Consider the following 18,450-nt stretch of genomic DNA (forward strand, 5'->3'; position numbering starts at 1 on the left):
CTCTTACATCTGGCCACGCCCCCTACATTGCCCCCATGTGTATGGGGACAAGGGCCTGTTCCCCACAACCCTGGCCAGTGGTTGTGAGGGTCTGCGGGCAGGGGGCTTATGGGAATCTCGAAACCCCCTTTAATAAAGGGGGCCTCCGGATCCCACTCCCCTTATGTGCATCAGTATAGAGTACATTGTACACCCCAAAAAGCAGTCAAGTGTTAAAAACAAAAGAGACGGTTTTTGACAAGTCCTTTATTAAAAATGTCCCCATCATAGCTTTAACCTGTCTTCTTTCTCCAGTACCGATGTCTTCTTCCTCCAGTGGTTTCTTCTCCCTTCGGTGCAGTCTTCTACCCCTGGTTCTGTCTTCTCCTTGATCTGTGTTCTCCTCGAGCTGTATTATCAATGTGCTGCTGTCTTCTTGAGCTGTCTTCTTCCTTGCCGCCGCTTACCCACTGAAAAAAAAATGTATCTTCTTCTAACGCTTGTCTTGTTCCGTTGTGTTGTCTCCCGCTGTCTGCCATTTCTCATATAGCCATGGGGTGTGGCCATAGATTACATCACCAGGAGGACTCACCCCTTGTGGTGACACATGACATCACATGGGACAGATCTCTGGCATGATCGGATGGCCATGCCCCATGGCTATATAAGAAATGGCAGACAGTGGGGGACAACACAATGAAGAAAGACAGCATTAGAAGATAGTTTTTTTTCTTGTTTTTAGTGGGTAAGCGGCTGCAAGGAAGAAGGCAGCACAAGGAGAAGGCAGCACCAGGGAGAGAAGAAACTACAGGAGGTAGAAAAAAAGAAAGGGAAGAAGTAGACATTGGTACCAGAGAAAGAAGACAAGTTGGAGTTACAAAAGAGGAAATTTTTCATTTTTATTAACCACTTCCTGACCCGCGCACGCCGATGTACATTGGCAGAATGGCACGGGCAGGCATATTGGCGTACAGGTACGTCCAGTTTTTAATGCCGACCTGCCATCGCGAGCATGTCGTTCGGGACCCCCGTGAGTCTGGTCACAGGTCCCGCGGACTCTATCGCTGCGGGCATACCCGCGATTGTCTCACGGGGCGGCTGGATGAGGAGATGCCGTTGTAAACAGCATCTGCCCGTCCTGCCTAGCAACAAGTGACGCTGATCTCTGCTCCATTTGATTGGAGCAGAGATCAGTGTTCACTAAATTAAAGCCCAGCCCCCCACAGTTAGTAACACACCCCTAGGAACACTTAACCCCTACACTGCCACCCACTGGTTAACCCCTTCACTGCCAGTGTCATTTACACAGGAATCACTGCATTTGTATAGCAGTGATTGCTGTATAAATGACAATGGTCCCAAAAAATGTCCGATGTGTCCGCCATAATGTCGCAGTCACAATAAAAATCGCTGATCGCCACCATTACTAGTAAAAAAAAATATATTAAAAATGCCATAAAACCATCGCCTATTTTGTAAACGCTATAACTTTTGCGCAAACCAATCAATAAACGCTTATTGAGATTTTTTCTTTTTTTTTTTTACCAAAAATATGGAGAAGAATACGTATCGGCCTAAACTGATTTTTTTTAAATATATTTTTGGGGCATATTTATTATAACAAAAGTAAAAAGTAATGTGTTTTTTTCAAAATTGTCGCTCTATTTTTGTTTATGGCGCAAAAAATTAAAAACCGCAGGGGTGATTAAATATCACCAAAAGAAAGCTCTATTTGTGGGAAAAAAAGGACGTCAATTTTGTTTGGGAGCCACGTCGCACAACCGCGCAATTGTCAGTTAAAGCTGCGCAGTGACGAATCGCAAAAAGTGGTCTGGTCTTAAGCCAGCAAAATGGTCTGGTCTGAAAGTAGTTAAAGGACTTGTCAAAAAAGTCATGTTTTTTTTTTTAACACTGCTTTACTGCTTTTTGGGATGAATGAGTAGAGGTACAACTCCATCCTCATTCACATGGGGGGGGGGGGGGGATCCAGGGGCCCCCTTTCTTAAAGAGGGCTTCCAGATTCCGATAATCCCCCTGCCCGCAGACCCCCACACCCACCGGCCAGGGTTGTGGGGAAGAGGATCTGGTCCCCATCAACATAGGGGCGGGAGGCAGCCCCTCCAGGCCCAAAGCACCCATCCCCCCATGTTGAGGGCTTGTGGCCTGGTATGGTTCAGAAGGGGGGAAGGGGGTGTTCGCTTGTCCTCTCCCTTTGCTGGCCTGCTGGGCTGCATGCTCGGATAAGGGTCTGTTATGAATTTTCGGGAGGACCCCATGCTATTTATTTATTTTTTTGGCGTATGTGTGCCTCCTGAATTCATACCAGACCCAAAGGTATGGACCTGGGGGGGACCTCACACCAAGAACTAATTGGTTGTTAAGGTTGCGGCAGCCTTAACAGCCAGCAATGTACAGTGCTTACAGTATGTTTAACCACTTCCCGCCCGGCTTATAGCAGAATGATGGCCAGGTGTTGGTTCAATTATCCTGACTGGGCGTCAAATGATGTCCTGCAGGATAACAGCTGCCGAGCGCACGTGGGGGTGTGCATCGCGGCGATTGGTGGTGCGGTGTGTTAGTCTGACACACCTCTACACCGATCTCAGTAAAGAGCCTCCGATGGAGGCTCTTTACCACGTGATCAGCCGTGTCAAATCATGGCTGATCACGATGTTAACCAGAAGAGCCGTTGATTGGCTTTTCCTCACTCGTGTCTGATAGATGCGAGTAGAGGAGAGCCAAATGGCAGCTCTCCTGACAGGGGAGGTTTGCGCTGATTGTTTATCAGCACAGCCCCCTCGGTTGCCCACACTGGACCACCAGGAAAGCGCCTAACATGGATGGCCAGGTACATCCCCCATGGCCAGCCGCATGTGAAAATGAATGCCCAACATATGCCAATCAGTGCCCGCAAGTGGGCACTGACTGGCACCTCTATGGCACAATAAAAATCAGTGATGCCCAGCAATGCCACCCATCAGTGTCATCAGTGCCCACCTATCAGTGCCCATCAATGCCACCCATAAGTACCGCCTACGAGTGCCCATCAGTGCCGCCTATGAGTGCCCATCAGTGCCGCATACCAGCGTCACCTTTCAGTGCCACCTCATTGGTGCCACCTCATCAGTGCTCGTCAGTGCAGCCATATCAGTGCCCGTCATTGAAGAAGAAAAATTACTTATTTGTAAAAAAAAATAACAGAAACAAAGAAAAACTGTTTTTTTTTCAACATTTTCAGTCTTTTTTTATTTTTTGTGCAAAAAAAAAAAAATCGCAGAGGTGATCAAATACCACCAAAAGAAAGCTGTATTTGTGGGAGCAAAATTATAAAAGATTTGTTTGGGTACAGTGTAGCATAACCGTGCAGTTGTCATTCAATTTGCGACAGTGCTGAACGTTGTTTTGGGCAGGAAGGTGTGTAAGTGCCTGGTATTGAAGTGGTTAAAGAGAAAGAAAAAAAGCAAAATGCATGAAGAATTCACATATATAAATAGAACTCAATATTCTCATAAAATACAAATTCAACATTCAACAACATTTGACAGATAATAGAGATGTAACTGTAAATGTTCAAGAAATATAACCTCAATAGACATCAGGGATGATTGCCTACACATTCCAATGTTTCTGTCACATCAACGTTACCTATGTTTTGAAGTGAACGGTCAGTATTTCTTATTGCCTTTAGATTGTTCTTACCCCTTCCTGAATTTTCACCAAGATTCTTAGTGTTTTTGCCAGCATTTCAAGTAAAGTTTCTGTTATTTCTAAACATTCCATGTCTAAATTTGTGACTTCTCTAGGGACCTTTCCCTCCTCCAAGACATGGAGGGGCTCATCCACTGTAGTCTGAGAGGTTGAGATCTTGGAAGAGACCTCCACCTCCTTGGAGGCACCCACCATCACTTCCTGTTGCTCCCCTGGAGCACTGTCAGCCACACGTCTACTCTTCCCCTCCAACTCAACAATGAGCCTCTGCAGGTCAACAATAGTCACATTGTCACCTTGACACGTGCTATTACTTAGTTGCTGGGCTATGGACAACCCATTTGCCATGCCTGCACCCAGAACAATTCCTTCAGACTGGAGGGCATCAACCTTTGCAGGGGCTGGTGTACCTTTGAGCACCGGCCATTCTGTGATCCCTCAATTGGGCATAGCAGGTGTTCTGTCCACACCTTTGTTACACATCATTGCTTCGTAAATCCTTGTCACTTGGCCCAGTGTCTAAGTACTTTCTTGCACCAATCATCCCAGTCCCGTGTGGTTCCATCACCGGTGCTCCACAGCGCTTCATCAGCTGCACTAGAAGGCCCCACAGGAACCTGGGATTCACTGGTCAAAACAGTACACTTTTCACTTCTATCTACCTCACATTGTGACAATATTTTTTTACTCACATCAACCTGAGAGATTGCATCCTCAACCAAGGCAAAGTGCAATACCCCAAAGCTTTTGCAGGCTGAATTAACCCCTTGCCAACTGGGTTAAACTTAGGGTTGTGGGGCTGTGCCCATACATCTCACACATGACATTACAAGAAATACATGTTTCAATGTCATTACACTCATCACGTTTACCAATAGTATCACTTTTGTCAGTACGATCATTAGCATTCTCATTGCATGTAGACACAACTGCCATTTTTGTGGATTGTTTATGAGCCACCATAACCTCTTAAGGACTCTTCACGGCACCCGCTCTCTGTAAAGGGGCACTCTTGCCTATTTGGGCAGCTCCATAGCTGACCTGGGAAACTCTCTGCTCCATCACTGCAAGCTCCTTGGAAGTTTCCCTGGGCAACCCTGCAGCAGCTGTCACTAGGGAACATGGTACCAGCACTGTTTTGGTCACCCCTAGCTCAATTTTCCCAGCAATCTTCTGGATTATAGCAGGCACCTGTAGAGTCCCCATGTCCTTTTCAGTCTTTAGCCCTGTGGCTAGTTGAACTTTACGCTGCGCCTCCCCACTGCTCTGGGTAGAACACTGCAGCAAGTCTATGTCCATTTGTACTGCGGATCTCCCCACTGGACATAATCCCACTTCACTGGGTTCAGCATCATAAACTGAAACAGTCTTACCAGTTCCTGCAGCTGGTGTCATAGCCTTCACTTGAGTGTGCTGTCTCACAGGTGTGGTGTCTCCACAGGCTGACTCCCCCATGTGGCCATGGAGCAACACTGCAGCCTTTATGGACCCACTGACACTCCCTATAGGTAACACAAGATCCCTGTTGCTAGGGGTAACTGCAGACTTGCACTCCAAATCTGGTTGGCTATACCTCATGCAGGATTCAGGCTGATGTGCTCTCCTTTCTGGGCTGACCACTTTCCCTAAGCGGTCATGACAGAAAACCTTACGTTTCTCTGAATTTCCAAAACCTATGTCTTCCGGTGACACTTCTCCCATCCTGGAGCATTGCTGGCGGCCCATGATGCAATGGAACTCTCCTCTAAAAAGGATTTCCTCTTTAAACTTGTGGTAGTCATCCTGGTTCCCGTCCATCATATGGTAAACCGACCGGAACTCTATCCGTAATAAAGTTTGCAGCAGTTTTGGCCACCAGTCCCTAGGCCATTTTCTCTTTACGGATAGGGGGGGAAAACACTGTGCTATATTAGAATAAAGGTGAAAAACACCACGCTATATTAAAATAAGAGTGAAAAACAGCTGCTAACACTTCAAACAAACAAAGCCCAAAAATATAAACAACAAAATAGTGTAGCGCTAATTTAAATCATGATATCTTCACTAAGGGAAATATCCAAATGTGAATAATCATAAGTGCTAAAAAAACAGGAAATAAAATCCTCTATAATGTGATTAATACACATAAAATGGAGAACACATGGAATATCCAAGTGAAAACAATCGTAAAAAAACAGAAAATAAAGTCCTCTATAATGTGACTAATACACGTGAGGTAAAATAGGAGACAATCTTCAAATGCAGTAGACGTTTCACTGATCAGATGTGGCAAGGTGTATCAACGTGTCTGAAGTTCTAAAAAGTAGATGGAATACTCTTACCAGATGGGGTGGACTCCCCAGTCTTACGACAGTAGAGTCAGGAACGCTTGGGGTCTGCACATGAGACCAGATGGTAAATGGGAAGTAGTCAAACCGGATTGCCAGGAGACTCGAAATGGTGGAGCAGCCGTAACGGGCGTCTTTCAGGAGGTCCCTCCAGAAGTCCAGATCAGGTGAGGCCCATTCAGATTTCGAACCCCAAATATAAAGAGGATTTTCACAGGGATGGTGAGGGAAAAAAAGAAAGCTCCAAATGGTGCAGGTCAAAATTTTTTTTCCATGAGGTATTTATTAAAAAGTCATAAAAAAGGACATAAATTATGACAAGTGATCACAAAAACGAACGAAATGGTAAAAGCAATGTGGGGTGCTAGATGCGTTACGGCTGCTCCACCATTTCGAGTCTCCTGGCAATCCGGTTTGACTACTTCCTATTTACCATCTGGTCTCATGTGCAGACCCCAAGCGTTCCTGACTCTACTGTCGTAAGACTGGGGAGTCCACCCCATCTGGTAAGAGTATTCCATCTACTTTTTAGAACTTCAGACAAGTTGATACACCTTGCCACATCTGATCAGTGAAACGTCTACTGCATTTGAAGATTGTCTCCTATTTTACCTCACGTGTATTAGTCACAATATAGAGGACTTTATTTTCTGTTTTTTTTACGATTGTTTTCACTTGGATATTCCATGTGTTCTCCATTTTATGTGTATTAATCACATTATAGAGGATTTTATTTCCTGTTTTTTTAGCACTTATGATTGTTCACATTTGGATATTTCCCTTAGTGAAGATATCATGATTTAAATTAGCGCTACACTATTTTGTTGTTTACATTTTCTCTTTACAGCAACTTTTTCAAATCTTACAAGGAAGTCACCAATCTCCTCTGCAGGCAGCATGGGTTGCATATAGTCAGAGGCCAAGATCTAAACCCCTTGCACTGCACCACGCTCTTTGTGATTCCGCTTGAACCATTCATTCACTGTCTCACACATCACTGTTCCCTTTTGACTGGCCCTCTAAGGTGGAGACATCTTCTCAGGCCACGCTGAGCTCTCATCCTCTTTAACTTGATTTAACATGAACGTCTTGTGTTTTGACTGCCTCATCCTTGCAGTCACATGCACAGCAGCTTGTTACACAGTTCTCAGCATAAAAAATAAAAATAAATTCTCACAGGTGCACTACCTGCACACAATGCAACACAGTCCGTCAATTGAACTCCTTCGCAATGCAGTTTGCCTGGCTGCCACACACAGCTAGCAGCAGTTCCTGAAATGACTCACTACTGGTACAGAGACCCGGATTTCACCGACTGTATGCCCGCATTCTCCACCACTTGTAACATCGGGGGTTGTTTTAGCTTAAGGGCAAAGCTTACCAGTGATCGGAGTCCACGCCAGATATGCCTTTTAAGGGCTTGTAGGCCCACTTTTATTAAAGAAAGAAAATGTCCAATAACAGAAGAGTTGCCCACACAGGGGTTTCAGCTTTCCACAGCAACAATGTAAGTAAAACGAAAAATAGCCTCCCGGCTCTCTCTTTAGCAGCACTGCTGCTCAGACTTATGCTTCAGCCCTCTCGGCTCTATAACAGAGTTCCTGTACACCCAGTACCTCACCACTCTTTTCCAGCTTCCTTTTTCAGCCCACAAGCTTGGACCCTCTGTCTGCTCTGACAGACCGACCTGTGCAGACATGCACACTTCTCCCTTGCTTGCCTGGACTCCTCTGGAGGGTGGAACCCAGAACCATGGTCAGGTGTCTACAAATAGCCCAGCACACACCTGACCAGTCAGTATGCTGGTGGATCTCAAAACCTGGACTCAGGACTGGGGATTTCATCCCACTCGGATTGCTACGAAATCCCCAGGCTCCAGATCCCAAAACTGATTTTAGTAAACAATGCAGAAACTGAAAAGCCAGTTTCCTCCCAAATAAGCAAATAAACTGGAGCAACCTGCCTGGTTGAGAATCCTCTGTCCAAATACTGCTGGGGTACCTCACTACCACAATATATACAGTGGTGTGAAAAAGTGTTTGCCCCCTTCCTCATTTCCTGTTCCTTTGCATGTTTGTCACACTTAAGTGTTTCGGAACATCAAACCAATTTAAACAATAGTCAAGGACAACACAAGTAAACACAAAATGCAATTTGTAAATGAAGGTGTTTATTATTAAAGGTGAAAAAAAATCCAAACCATCATGGCCCTGTGTGAAAAAGTGATTGCCCCCCCTTGTTAAAACATACTATAACTGTGGTTGTCCACACCTGAGTTCAATTTCTCTAGCCACACCCAGGCCTGATTATTGCCACACCTGTTCACAATCAAGGCATCACTTAAATAGGAGCTGCTTGACACAGTAAGGTCCACCAGAAGATCCTTAAAAGCTACACATCATGCCGAGACCCAAAGAAATTCAGGAACAATTGAGAAAGAAAGTAATTGAGATCTATCAGTCTGGAAAGGGTTATAAAGCCATTTCCAAAGTTTTGGGAATCCAGCGAACCACAGTGAGAGCCATTATCCACAAATGGCGAAGACATGGAACAGTGGTGAACCTTCCCAGGAGTGGCCGGCCGCCCAAAATTACCCCAAGAGCGCAGCGACGACTCATCCAAGAGGTCACAAAAGACCCCACAACAACGTCCAAGGAACTGCAGGCCTCACTTGCCTCAGTTAAGGTCAGCGTTCATGCCTCCACCATCAGGAAAAGACTGGGCAAAAATGGCCTGCATGGCAGAGTTCCAAGGAGAAAACCACTGCTGAGCAAAAAGAACATCAAAGCTCGTCTCAATTTCTCCACAACACATCTTGATGATCCCCAAGACTTTTGGGACAACATTCTGTGGACCAATGAGACAAAAGTGGAACTCTTTGGAAGGTGTGTGTCCAAGTATATCTGGCGTAGAAGGAACACTGCATTTCATAAAAAGAACATTATACCAACAGTAAAATATGGTGGTGGTAGTGTGATGGTCTGGGGCTGTTTTGCTGCTTCAGGACCTGGAAGACTTGCCGTGATAAAAGGAACTATGAATTCTGCTGTCTACCAAGAGATCCTGAAGGAGAATGTCCGACCATCTGTTCGTGTACTCAAGCTGAAACGAACTTGGGTTCTGCAGCAGGACAATGATCCTAAACACACCAGCAAGTCCACCACCGAATGGCTGAAGAAAAACAAAATGAAGACTTTGGAGTGGCCTAGCCAAAGTCCTGACCTGAATCCTATTGAGATGTTGTGGTATGACCTTAAAAAGGCCGTCGATGCTCGAAAACCCTCTAATGTAACTGAATTAGGACAATTCTGCAAAGATGAGTGGGCCAAAATTCCTCCAGGACGCTGTAAAAGCCTCATTGCACGTTATCGCAAACGCTTGGTTGCAGTTGTTGCTGCTAAGGGTGGCCCAACCAGTTATTAGGTTTAGGGGGCAATCACTTTTTCACACAGGGCCATGATGGTTTGGATTTTTTTTCACCTTTAATAATAAACACCTTCATTTACAAATTGCATTTTGTGTTTACTTGTGTTGTCCTTGACTATTGTTTAAATTGGTTTGATGTTCCGAAACACTTAAGTGTGACAAACATGCAAAGGAACAGGAAATGAGGAAGGGGGAAAACACTTTTTCACACCACTGTATGTATATATATATATATATATATATATATATATATATATATATATATATATATATAATCATTACATATCTGAGTGTGGATCCTCCACTTACATCAGGGTCCCCAGAGAGTCTCCCCCTACATCAGGGTCCCCAGAATGCCCCTCCTTACGTCAGGGTCCCCAGAGAGCCCCACTTACATAAGCGTCCTCAGAGAGCCCCTCCTTACATCAGGGTCCCCAGAGAGCCTCCCTACTTACATCAGGGTCTCCAGAGAGTCTCCCCCTACTTTAGAGCCCCCACAGATCATCCCCTTATATCAGGGTCCCCAGAGAGCCTCCCTACTTACATCAGGGTCCCCAGAGAGCCTCCCCTTACATCAGGGTCCCCAGAGAGTCTCCCCCAACATCAGAGCCCCCACAGATCCTCCCTTTATGTCAGGGTCCCCAGAGAGCCTCCCCTTACATCAGGGTCCCCAGAGAGCCTCCCCTTACATCAGGGTCCCCAGAGAGCCTCCCCTTACATCAGGGTCCCCTGAAATCCCCCCTTAAATCAGTTTCCTGATCATTGCCACTTCACCGTGCCAATCATTGTAGCCTCACCGTGCCCATCATTGTTGCCTCGCCGTGCCAATCAATGTGTGGCCTCACCGTACCCATCATTGCAACCTTACCTTGCCAATCATTGCTGCCTCACCGTGCCAATCAATGTAGCATCAATGTGTCCATCATTGCCGCATTACTGTGCCCATTATTGCAGCCTTACTATGCCCATCATTGCAGCCTTACTGTGCCCATCATTGCCACCTCACTGCGCCAGTCATTGCCGCCTCACCGTGCCAATCAATGAAGCCTCACCGTACCAATCATTGCAGCCTTACTTTGCCCATCATTGCCGCCTTACCATGCCAATCAATATAGCATCAATGCGGCCATCATTGCCACATCACTGTGCCCAGCATCGCAGCCTTATTGTGCCCATCACTCCAAAGACATGCAGGTATGTTAATTGGCTTCTGTCCAAAATTGGCCCTAGTATATGAATGGGGACCTTGGATTGTGGGCTCCTTGAGGGTAGGGTCTGATGTGAGTGTGCAATGTACAGGGATAGGGACAATTATAGACACTCAGGTTGAACTGGATGGACTGGTGTCTTTATTCAACCTTACTAACTATCATTGCAGCCTTACTATGACCATCATTGCTGCCTCGCCATGCCCATCATTGCAGCCTTACTGTGCCCCTCATTGCCACCTCACCTTGCCAATCAATGTAGCCTCACTGTCCCCATCATTGCCACCTCACTGTGCCAATCATTGCCGCCTTACCGTGCCAATCAATGTGGCCTTACTGTGCCCATCATTGCCGCCTTACCATGCCAATCATTTCCACCTCACTGTGCCAATCAATGTAGCTTTACTGTGCCCATTATTGCTGTCTTACAGTGCCAAACATTGCCGCCTCACCAGTTAGTGCCAGTAGATTATTGCAGGTACAGCGCATATCTCATGCTGTGTCACGGATCTCAGTGTGAAAGGTTCAGTCGCGCTGTGACAAAAGTCCCGCCCCCCTCCTAGACCAGCTTGTGTGATAGACAGAACACTGCGTCTATCACATAAGCTGGTCTAGGAGGAGGGCAGGATTTTTGTCACAGCGCGACTTCACACTAAGCTCCATGACACAGTGGTATCTCAGTAGGCCAGTCTGGCCCTGAGCAGAGCCGATATGCCCTTGCCCCCCCCCCCCCCCCCACAGCAGCGGGGCCCTACGTAGCTTGCATAGTGAATATATCGGCTCTGATAATAGGACAAACATTTCCACCAAAAAGGGGGGAGGGGTGTAAGTGTAGCATAAGTGAGAGTAGAATGAAGGCAGACAAATTTTGTTAACACGTTTCAGTCATATTTGTGATCTACATTTATATTTCTCCCACATTCACACCCAGGTCCTTGTTCCTATTTACTAAGAAAATGTGTTATTAGTTGTAATATTGTAAAGCAGTGAAATTATGCCCAATATATTGAATAATTAAAGTGGAGTTCCACCCATATAAAAGTCAGCAGCTCCAAAAAGTGTAGCTGCTGACCTTTAATAATCTGACACTCACCTATCCCACGGTCCAGCGTTGCAGGCGAATGAAGCCCCGCTCCTCTCCTCGGCGCCGGCATCGTGACTGTGGGCGCTTGGCTGTGGCTCCACAGCCAGGCATGCACTGTGCATGTGCAAGCCACACTGCAAGTGGCCGGGCAATCTTCTGGGACCTGTGATGTGTCCTAGAAGATTGCAGAGAGGGAAGAGGTGAACTTCCGGCACCATAGAGCCCCGAGAGGAAGTGGGAGCTGAATGCCCCTAAAAAGAGGGTACCCCCCCCTCCAAAAAAAAGACATGCCAAATGTGGCATGTCAGGGGGTCACCTTAAATTTTTGGGTGGAACTTCGCTTTAAGCCCTTCTACACACGGTTGGAGAATCCGTCGGAATGTGTCCTATCGGACCGTTTTGTCGGATAATCCGACTGTGTGTGGTATGCATCGGACTGATTCAGTCGGAATATCCGTCAGACCCAATTTTCCAACATGTTGGAAATATTTCCTGACCAACTGGGCCGGTCGGACATACTCTGATCATGTGTAGCCTACTCCGACGGATAAGGTGCCACACATGCTCACATTCAAATTCCGACACGGAAGTGCTCGTTCAGGTAAAACTACTGCTCGTAAGCGATATAGCACATTCGTCACGCTGCAATGTTAAAAATTCAAAATTCAAAACAACAACATTATTCTATTTTTTATATTTTGTTTTTCTTTTTTAATCTACAGGAGGTTGTTTAGTGTTGTTACCCCTTGTTATTTATTTCACTTTGTATTTTTGAAATGTACCTGTCTACTCACAAATAAACTGGCCTTTTGGAAGGAAAACACATACGCAAGTATTTCTTTAAAACAAAAAATATCTTTATTTCGGTGTCAGTAACAGATAAAGAGGGAGGCAGCAATGTCGAAACTGGGGAGATTCGTGAAGCCTTGGTCCCCCAGGGCACACATCAGCTATTTAAAAGCAAAAATTGGTGGCCTGAGAAATACATATCTGAGGGAGATAAACATCAATGATGTAAATCAAAAATTGAAGAACATCATTGATGTTTTGGGGAGAGTGTGAAACACCCAAAACTAGATAGGGTCTTATTTTTGAAATTTTCCAAACAAAATGTTGTATTTCTCAAAATTCTACATTTGGAAGATGCACAGAGTGTGTAAACATGCATTATCTCCCATCATTGGGGATCAATGTACGTGTTTTGTGTAAAGTGGCTGAGATGAAGGGGTTGCAGCCCCAAAGCATGTACATTGATCCCCCATGATGGGAGATAGCACATGTTGACACACTGTGTGCATCTTCCAAATTTGGATTTTTCAGGGGTGACACCCCATGTGATGAAGGCAATATCAGCCCAGTTTGTACATACTCATGTCTGATATTGTCTTCACTTTTCAAAGTTGAACTTTGTAAGTTCCTGTGTTCTGTATTTTACAGTTAGATACATGCCTGTTTACCCAAAAACACCAATTAATCAACATTTTTATTAAACTCTGTTTTTGAAACGCACAATTTCTTGGTTGGTTGTATAAACCTTTTCAAAGCGCACATGTGAATGTGCTTGGATTAAAAAGTTAAATTATCAACAATGTGTGGCTTCCTTTTTCATGGCAACAAAAATGTATGTGGAGTACAATTTGAGTTTGTGCTGAGAAGGAATGTGATTTACTAAAGTCAACTCCACTTTGCACTCCAAGTGCAGTTTCAGGTGTACTTTTGCAGTGCACTTGGAGGACATAGTGGATGTGCCTTTAATAAAAAAACACCCACAGTGATGTGTAAATTTTGACAATCATGCCATTTTCCTGCCATGGTGCTGAAAATGAGCACAATTTTGGTCAGTAATGCACTACATACATTAGTTACCAAAAAAGAAGGTGTGTGTGTAGCAGACCCACAACATAATAACATTATCTGAAGAAGAGACTGTCCCCTCATCTCGCTCTGAACTTGGGTTTGCACTGTTGGTGAAAAAAGGCACAACTTGAAAAAACCTAATTATACCTAGGAGACACCTAAAACCAGGCCAAGTAGTAAATGAAGGAGTTTCAGTTCAAAATTTATTTTTAAAATGCCGCTCAGACATTGTCTGGCATATCAATGGCCCCCCTACCCACAAAGTAGTCCATGTATTGTGTTCTAACCTCACGGGCGCTTTGGGGGGGCAAGCCAGGATGAGCATGTTGAAGTCCCGTGAGGTTATCTGCATTTTCCATCAAGTCTGCTTCTTGTTGGCCAACTGAGACCGCATAGTTCACAGAAACTTTTTTCAAATAATTGTGAAGAACACAGCACGCCAGCACTATGTGATTCAGTTTGTATTCCGCCATGTAAATAGGCGTAAGAAAAAGGCGGAACCGGCTGGCCAGTATACCAAAAGTGTTCTCCACCACTCTTTGGGCTCTGGACAGGCGGAAATTAAAAATACTCTGGTCTGGGGTGAGGGTCCTCATGGGGAAAGGCCACATCAGATGGTTCGCCTGGGCAAACGCCTAATTCGCGACGAAGACGAACGGGAGTCCTTCCTGATTCTCCTCTGGGGGTGGCAAGCCCAGACTGCCACTCTGGAGACGCCAGTAGAACTCCGTCCGTGCGAAGACTCCACCATCCGACATCCGTCCATTTTGCCCCACGTCCACATACAAAAACTCATATGTCACAGACACCACCGCCAACATCACGATACTATGAAACCCCTTGTAGTTATAATAGTACGACCCCGAGTTGGGTGGTGGGACGATGCGGACGTGCTTCCCATCTATTGCTCCTCCACAATTGGGAAAGTCCCAACGACTGGCAAAGTGGGAGGCCACAGTCTGCCATTCCTGTGGCGTTGAAGGACACTGTGGAGTGAAACAAGAACAAAAATTAGTAATTTGACCAATCAACATTACAAGCAGATTAGACGCAAACATTTTGTGACAAAATTAGTATAACATTTTGGGAACTGAGTATTTAAAGTCTAATGTCCCCTTATGAGAGTCATCACCCCCCCATCCCCCCACATATGATGGGCCCTTGCTAAAAATTGAGGGGGGGTGTTTAGGACAGTTAACCCTCTCCACTTGATTGAGAGCTGAATGGCTAAATAATGTGTGCTACTTTGGGAAGCCCCTCCTTAGTTACACTATTGGCAGCCCACCGGACAGGTAAGAAGTGTCATAATAACAAAAAGAAACCAAAATGGAAGCACGTTTTGACATTCTGCTATTACATATATTAATATTAATATGTTAAAAAAAAAAGCTTTTTAAAGTATTGAGGCAGGCCCTTGCACTACATGCTTAGGTGAATTCATCCATAAATGTGAGCATCAAAAAGGTAGATATAGTGTGTATTGTGTTTGGTAAAGTCATCAGATAGAGGATTGCTATCAGCTGAGCTAGCATTTGGGGGGAGGGGGGTTCCTAATGAGTTTGGCACAACCCCCCCCCCCCCCCAAAAAAAAAATGTCACTCTGCATGAATTGAAGCACACACATCACATTTGTAGACATTTTACGGGGTGTTTAGGGAAAAGCAATACTATGGAGCTGACAAAAGACATTGGTAAGTGACTAGACTATAGTTTTATGGGCCAAGAAGAGCATGGTGGGGAAGTTAATGAGGCAAATATGCCTGAGGACAAAAGGGAAGAGTATATGAATTAGAGCATATTGAAATGATGGTAATTAGGGAATGAGGAAAGAAATGCAAGACATTAGCAATCATCAAATACATAGAATATGATGTTAAAGGATAAAACTTACCTTCATATAGTCCTTCTGCAGGACCTGAATGATGGCAGAACAGGTCTCTGGAATAATGAGCCCCAGAGCCTGGGGGGGAGATGCCTGTACAGAACTTGAGGTCCTGAAGGCTTCTCCCAGTCGCCAAGTAGCGCAACGTGGCAATGAGCCTCTGCTCCGGAGTGATGGCTTGCCGCATGCAGGTATCCTGCCTGTTGATATAAGGGGTCAGCAAACCCAGCATATGGTGAAAAACGGGGTCCGTCATCCGGAGATAATTCCTGAAATCATCAGGATTATTCTCCTGGATCTCACGGAGCAAAGGCATGTGTGAGAACTGGTCACGCTGGCGCAACCAATTCTTGGTCCACAAACGCCTCCCCTCCCTGTTCATGGACCGGGCTTGTGTCAAAGTAACAACCCCAACACGAAGCCCCTGCACAGCATAAACTCTACGACGAGTACGTAGAGGAAACATGGTTTGAAAACGGTCGGCTCGTCAGAACGGACACCAGAAAGCACCAATAAACAGCAAGGCCTGAAAGAACGACCTGAATAGCAGAAGCAAGCAGACAATAAGAAATGCCTTTCAAAGCGTACTATACCAAGATATAGTCCACAATGATCAACAAATACTTACTGACTGCACGCACTGATTATCAGATACGCAAAGACAAGCAGAAACCGAAGAGCAGTAGCGATCTGAATCACTAATGTGAAAAGCGCAAATCGTCTCTCCCCAAACTTCTACTAACACGCGATAGACACGAGATCAGCAGAAGGAGCCCAAAGGGTGCCGGACGTGGAGCTGAACTTCCCTTTTCTAGTCCCGCCATACACGGCTTATGTCACCACGTTCTTGGCAACCGCTAAATCAGACAACTTGGTCCGACCGTGTGTATGCCACAATTTCGGACACAATCCGTCGGACAAAATCCGACGGACAAAATCCGACGCATTTGGTTGGCAGAATGTCCGACCGTGTGTACAGGGGCTAAGGCATTTCAGTTCAAGGGAGCTGAAGTGTTGACAATTTGCAACCCTTCATTTCTCTTGCACATGAACGGCCATTCAATGTGAACACAGCTTCGCATTATTTACTACGCAATGTAAACATACACTTTGCAGGGTCAAGTTTCTCTACACTATTTGTAAATCAACCCCAGTGTATTCCAAAACAGGAAAGAAGAAGACCATGACATGTAAAAGACAGGGGGGCAAAAATCTGTACATTAATCTGTACATTTCATAGTAACTAGTAAATCATTAATAGTTTACAGTAAGAGGAACATTTTTCCATAAACAATCACTTTTTAATGTTTTAAACAGATCCTGCCAGAAGAAAGAAGAGGAGCTGAACTTGATTACAGAAAAATGTTTGGGATTGACTGGCTAAAAGCAGGTGGAAGTCATAAAAGTGAATTCAGCAATCTTAGTCTGATGTTTCTAGAAGAACATCCACGTTACACTGCTCTTGTTAAAAGTAAGAAAAAACAATGGTTCGATTATTTTAGTGCATTTATTTTGGCTGCACACTTCTTAACTACATTTTTTAAATGTCCGTAGTGAGTAATTATCCACTTGACCTACTGAAGGTTTTACCCCCATCCTGACCAGAGCATTTTATGCACTGCGCTACTTTAACTGGTAATTGCGGTCATGCAATGCTGTGATATTTGATCACAACTGGGATTTTTATTTTTATTTTTTGGGGTAAAAAACAATATTTTCTACATTTTATTATAAAAAAAAAAAACAATACTCAAATTTTGTCATAAATTTAGGCCAAAATGTATTCAGCTACATGTCTTTGGTAAAAAAAAATCTCAATAAGCGTATATTGATTGGTTTGCGCAAAAGGTATATACTGGAATTTACACAGCTTTTACTTTCTTGACTCACATTTCAGTGAGGTGCTAAAATGCCAGGGCAGTAAAACCACCCCCCCCCCCAAATTACTCCTTTTGGGAACGTAGTCACCCCAAGCCATTGGCTGAGAGGCATGTTGAGCTCATGGAATATTACATTTTTTGCCACAAGTTTCTGAAAAATGACAAAAATCTTTTTTTTTTTGTTTACACAAAGTTGTCTCTTAAATGATATGTTGCTCACACATGCCATGGGTGTATGTGGAATTACACCCCAGAATACAATCTGCTGCTTCTCATGAGTATGGGGATACCACATGTGTGAGACTTTTTGGGAGACTTTCTGTGTACGGGTGGCAAAAGCCAATCACCGCTTTCAGGATTTCATAGGGCGCAAATTTCACTTCCTCAATAACTATCACCTTTTCAGAGACCCTGAAATGCCAAGATAGCACAGAACCACCACCAAATGACCACTTTTCAGAAAGCAGTCACCCCAATTTGCTGAGAGGCATATATACCACAATATATTGCCTAATTGTTTTGCAATTGCTTTTTTACATACGACACTAGACTGATGCTTGCATTCGCCTTTGGAAGGGGGGACAGGGGTGCTTTAATTTTGTATTAATTTTTTGTTATCTATTTTGGTTTGTTATTTTATTTTTACACTGTCCCTTACATTTATTTTTTTGGATCACTTTTATTATCACAGGGAATGTAAATATCCCCAATAGGCAGTGACAGGTACTCTTTTCTGAAAATTTTTCTATTAGACTCTAGATCTCTCCTCTGCCCTTAAAGCATCTGGCCACACCAATATTGGTGTGATCAAATGGTTTCCCAATTTAAAAATGGTGCTATTTATATTCAGTGAAATTGAAGTGATGAAATGATCATAGCTTCCGGTTCCTTAGGCCATAGAGGTGATTGGAGTGATTCTGTTGTTCTGCCAGCTGCATTCTTCGGGACAGGAGAACCAGAGAAAACTATGGAAGGCGGTTGGGGAGGGTAGCCCCCTCCCACTGTTAGTAAAAGCAATCTAGTGGCTAATGAGCCACTAGGATTGCTTTTACATGAAAGCAGACCGCCGGCTGAAAAAAATGATACCAAGATGATGTCT

General features: G+C 44.6%; 1 protein-coding gene across 11 annotated transcripts in view; it reads left to right on the top strand.

Moving 5' to 3' along the window:
- Positions 1-18,450, top strand: part of TBCE (tubulin folding cofactor E) — a 969,060-nt gene that overhangs the window by 703,885 nt on the left and 246,725 nt on the right. For all 11 annotated transcript variants that reach the window (XM_077486518.1, XM_077486519.1, XM_077486516.1 and 8 more), the window contains one exon: positions 16,789-16,942. In XM_077486518.1, coding sequence (XP_077342644.1) covers positions 16,789-16,942 — 154 coding nt within the window. The remainder of the gene's footprint in view (positions 1-16,788; positions 16,943-18,450) is intronic.

This window comes from Lithobates pipiens, unplaced genomic scaffold (genome assembly GCF_037356315.1).
Source record: "Lithobates pipiens isolate NorthernLeopardFrog02 unplaced genomic scaffold, aLitPip1_a1.2 Scaffold_18, whole genome shotgun sequence".
In the NCBI taxonomy this organism is placed as follows: domain Eukaryota; kingdom Metazoa; phylum Chordata; class Amphibia; order Anura; family Ranidae; genus Lithobates; species Lithobates pipiens.